The 4969-nt window shown below is 37.7% G+C and overlaps 1 protein-coding gene across 1 annotated transcript; it reads right to left on the bottom strand.

Moving 5' to 3' along the window:
• Positions 1 to 947: 947 nt before the first annotated feature.
• On the bottom strand, positions 948 to 4518 carry LOC134649859 (uncharacterized). Its single transcript, XM_063504695.1, has 3 exons — positions 4298 to 4518; positions 2507 to 2685; positions 948 to 1289 (listed from the first exon to the last, which is right to left on the bottom strand). The coding sequence occupies exons 1-3, from the start codon at positions 4338 to 4340 to the stop codon at positions 1029 to 1031; spliced, it is 483 nt and encodes a 160-aa protein (XP_063360765.1). The 5' UTR covers positions 4341 to 4518; the 3' UTR covers positions 948 to 1028.
• Positions 4519 to 4969: the final 451 nt, after the last annotated feature.

Here is a 4969-nt window from a genome sequence, read left to right as displayed (position 1 = left end):
CCGTCCCGCGCACCTAACTGCCCTCCCCCTTTTGCCTATACGCAGCAAGATGAAATAGTCATGTGACTTTTCGTAATCTTGCAAACTAAATAAAACCCAATTCCCATTATTCAATTGAGCTTAAACTTCACATACACAATTATGTACATAAGTTAGGTACAATGCAATATTTTGGTAGGTACCTTCGAGCTCATCTATGGACTTAGGAGATGGCCATAGGAACTGTGTGATAAAACAACGTCAGCTGGATTAGATGCCCAAGAATTACGACTTCTTATTTTACGGGATTCGAGTAATTTGCGGATGACGAGTGAGTTGACTACGCGTACCTTGAAAAGTGGCTTCTTCTAAACACACAAGTCTCTCCATTTAAGACAAAGTGTTGTAATACTAATGTAAAGAAATATTTTAAAGGAAATGTTTTTTTTTCTTTGATTGTCGCATAAGTATTAATAAATACAAAATGACGTAAGTATTTTGATTAAAAAAATATATTAAAAGTGGCAGTTCGTTTTGTACGACGTCCGGTTAGTACGACGTAATATCAGCGGTCCCTTGGGCGTCGTTATAACCGGACTCTACTGTAGTATCATATCACGCAAGTTGTGTCTTTCACATCGTCGTACACCTTCACTTCTATAGTGCAGACTATCGGACTAAGTTTATGTTGTAGGTATAGCGAATATACTTACTTTACTCTTTATGGTACAGCCTGTTAATGAAATTCCCGGCTTGGACTGGACCAACTTGACCGTGAATCATGACCAACCGCCTATATGAGAGGAGGCCTATACCTACAGTGATTTTGGCGTTTTATGTGTTGTGTGTATTTGTTACGTGATTGTGGACATTTTGGTTTCAATCTCCAATGCTGCGAGCTAACATGTAAGTCATATTCGCTTAGATGTTTTATAAATATGATGCCTCTCTAAATTAGTTACACCGCACATACATTTTTGTTCCCATAGTTTCCTACTGACTCAGTTGGCTTGCCAGACGATATCAACAATTGTTTAGATATGGAGCGATCATAATGTTAGTCTGGTGATCACCGCGATGACGAGTAGGATTACAGACAGCAGCTTCAGCTGGAGAGTTCCTCTGCTGGCACTGGATCCGTAGTTGCACAGAGAAGTAGAGCAGCACGATGTGCAGGCGTATAGTTTCGTTCGTTCTCCGATGATGATGCAGCCAGGTTCGCAGTGCTTGGTGCAGTTGCGCTCGAGCGCCCACATCTTGAGGTCTGTCGTGGAGTTTTCATTAGAGGTTGTGTAGGAGAAGCGCTTGACCTGCCGGCAAAATGTGTAACTTAATTTATAGAATGGAAACATAAGGACAGCTTGTAATCTGGAGAATGGAGACACTTTCTTCAAAACACGATTTTCACGGCATCTGTCCAATACGACGATAAAGTGAAAGTAAGGCTGAGTGAAAAATATTCGCAGTTGGTTTAATTAAACGGTTGACTGTTCTTTATTAGTTATGGACTACCTAGATTCTTTTTCACTGTCAGCTTCATATTATTTTTATTCTGACAAGGTTGATATTCGAAGAAGTCCGTTAGCGTACAAAGACTAGGTAGGTGCTACGACAAACTGTGAATGAATAAACTTAATAGTGTTTACGTGGAACTGAAATCAATCACGTGTACACACGTGCTAGTTGTTTGGAAATACTTGAATATTTGTGCTTTATGACGTTGCTTTGAATGTTTCTTTCGCCACATGACTTGGCAGCAGCAAAATGTAGAATTGTGTCAGTTTTGCGGAAAGTCCCTGACGACTTTTTAACACAGGTGAGGAACTAGATACTTGATTTATTAGCTTTTGGCAATAAAGTAATTACCAATCAATCATTGAAACTTTAAAAAAGTTGTTATGGAGTTACCTACATAAAATTAAATTTTCAAAGTTCGCAATAGGCTTCCCCAGTTTCTCACGTGTTTTTTGCTTTCTCAGGAATTCGGCGTCAGCAACTCATGGATGACATATTGGGCGGTGGTTGTGGCACTTGCCGGTGAGCGCCGGGTTGTCGTGAGGCGGCGCATTTGTCCTCGGGTAAGTAAGCCAATCATTTTTAGCATCATTCATACATCTGATTTTGTAAATAAAGATAAATAGTACCGGAACCGGAAACACCCGGTTCTCGCCATAGGTACGAAATCAGTATCGGGAGCGTTTTGTACAGAGTTATTTGCAACTAATAGTGGATTTTATTATGTTCCTTAATATTTGGGCATTTCTATTTAATGTTGTTCCCCGATTTTTTTGTGCTAGAATTCGGAGTTTTCATATTAATTCTACTCAGAATCACGAGCTCTTTTTTATTTTTCGCCCAATAAAAATACTTTTTTTTGGTTTCCAAACGGACAATCAATAATGTATGAAATTTTGGGGACTCTTTTTCTCGTATAACGATCTATAGAGCTCGTGATTCTGAGTGGAAATAATATAAAAATAAAAAACAAGTTGGTTGTACAACTTTTTAAACAGAAATGCTCAATTACCATGCACATGGGCCGGTCGTTGTGGCACTTGCTGATGAGCGCCGAGTTGTTGTGGCGCAGGTCGGCGCACTTGTCCTCTGGCACCTCCGCCAGGCACCTGTAGCACCACAGGTCGTGGTTGGGCCTCGCGGCGGCTGACGTCACGTGGACGCTGTCACGGAGCAGGTCGCATTCACCTTCTGGAAAGGCATTTATCATTTTACTTTTTTATCCCAATGAAAATGGTGGAAATCTAGCCTGGTTGATTTGATGGGGTAAGTAATAGAACGTATACAAACCTATAACATATAGCTCAGAATATATACATTCAATTAGTATAATTTTGAATGGCATAACGTGCAATAAGTATAACGTGCGATACGTATAACAATGAATTCTATAATTTTATAATGAATAATGAACTTTACATATAATATCGTTTATGATAAGTATAAAAAGGTATAACGTTGAAATAATATAATATACAAAACAAATACCACGCAATAAACCTAACCTTTTATTTTTCTGGGGGGTAACAATTCTAACCTAACCTATCCTACTTTTCTGGTAACAGTTTCTTTCTCTGAGAGGTCACAGTTCCAACCTAACCTAACCTACTTTTCTGATAGCAGTTTTTTCTGTGGGGGGGTCACAGTTCTAACCTAACCTAACCTATTTTTATGGTAGCAGTTTCTTTTTCTGTGGGATAACAATTCTAACCTAACCTACTTTTCTGGTAGCAGTTTCTTTCTTTGAGGGGTCACAGTTCTAACCTAACCTACTTTTCTGGTAGCAGTTTCTTTTTCTGGGGAGTCACAGTTCTAACCTAACCTAACCTACTTTTCTGGTAGCAGTTTCTTTTTCTGGGGAGTCACAGTTCTAACCTAACCTAACCTACTTTTCTGACATTAATTAGTTTCGATGACCTATGAAATACTGAGCTATCCAAATAATTTTACTGATGTTTTGTTCAAATACTTATATGAGATGTTATTCATTATTTTAATTTATATGCATAATGAATGTTATATTAAATGTAATTAGTTTATTTGTATGTTATACGAAACAGCGGTATGTATATTGTATGTTATATTATTTTTATGTTATACTAATTGAAAATATAGATTTAGTGCATTATACATAAGATTAGTATACGTTTTGAACGTTTGTGAACTGAAATTATACCAAAAGTGCGTATTCATTATGATACGCACCCGATTTGATGATGATGGTTCCTTCTCGAATTTTATGCTATAACTGAGACACGAAGGAAAAGAATATGCAGGTATTGAACTGCCTTATTGCTACTGATATAGGTAACTGGACATGTCTGTACGTTAAATAAAATAAAATTTTAACACTACTACTGAAAAATAAGTAGGTATAACTGGCGGGATCTTGCTCAGCACAGGGAGGATTGGAAAGGGACAAGGGAGGTCTTTGCCCAGCAGTTGGACACACACATAGGCTAATAAAAAAAAGTATAACTTATTCTAATGAGCTTCAACTGTGTGATACAAAGACGTTTGTCTCATCATCGTTTGATTCATCATTTTAGGAAAATTAGACTTCATGTGTTAATGACGTTAATACAACAATCAAAGCCTACATCTTGCTGCTTTTACGTTTTTTTCTGAAAATCAACAAAGAACCCATAGACAAGTCATTTTGACAGTTCGTTTTTAAGGTTGTATTTATCCGCAATCAAAGGGAACACTGTAACGTACCTAATAATCAAAGTTACAGGCTTGTTAGGAGGGATAATCATGTAATGTGGATAGGATATCATTTGAAATATTTGTTTTGACATACCTGGAGTTAGTAATGACAGCCAGAGCAACACCAGAGAGCGCATGGTGTACGCAGTGTGCGTCGCGCATGCGCCAGCATCCCGCAGATATCGATCTCGCTGGACCTGTTGCTGATCCCGGCTGGCCCCGCCCACTCCCCCTGCCACCCTTGCAAGGTTTACCTAAACACTTTGATCAAGGGAAACAATCTAAACTTTCGGCATTCTTTGGGAAATTAAAAAGTTTCAACGTCTTAATATGCGTTAAGTTAAGATGAGTAGGTTAAAAGCTGTGCGCTCTTTAAATAGCAGTTAGATAGCAATATATTTTCATGTAAGCTTTTGTTTTACTTTACAAGTACCTATGTCAATGACATTAAGTACCGACACGTGGGGATGTTTGGAAATGAGAGAAATAAGCTTTGAGTCTGAATATTCGTGTATAATCAGATATCGTGGTAGGTGTATCATTAAATTTTCACATATTTGTTTCAATTACCTAGGGTAGGTGCGTTAGTTTTCGTCCACTTGAGGAAATTTGAATATAAGGCTACATTTCTGCAGAAATTTGTACGTATTGCAATCCTTAATGTCAAAACAATATATCTACTCATCTATATAAAAATGAAAATTCGGAAGTAGAAAATTAAAAATCATATATATTATTTGCGAATCTGTCAAGTGGACGAAAACTA

The sequence above is a fragment of the Cydia amplana genome, chromosome 7 (assembly GCF_948474715.1).
Source record: "Cydia amplana chromosome 7, ilCydAmpl1.1, whole genome shotgun sequence".
Lineage (NCBI taxonomy): Eukaryota > Metazoa > Arthropoda > Insecta > Lepidoptera > Tortricidae > Cydia > Cydia amplana.
This window is presented reverse-complemented; position numbering and strand designations above follow the sequence as displayed.

Bases quoted from the DNA above. Each gene is read 5' to 3' on its own strand.
- LOC134649859 (XM_063504695.1), bottom strand. From the start codon at position 4,340: ATGCGCTCTCTGGTGTTGCTCTGGCTGTCATTACTAACTCCAG. The intron at 2,686-4,297 runs GTATGTCAAAAC...ATGCCTTTCCAG, and splicing joins GCTGTCATTACTAACTCCAG to AAGGTGAATGCGACCTGCTC. The intron at 1,290-2,506 runs GTAATTGAGCAT...TTTTGCCGGCAG, and splicing joins ACGACCGGCCCATGTGCATG to GTCAAGCGCTTCTCCTACAC.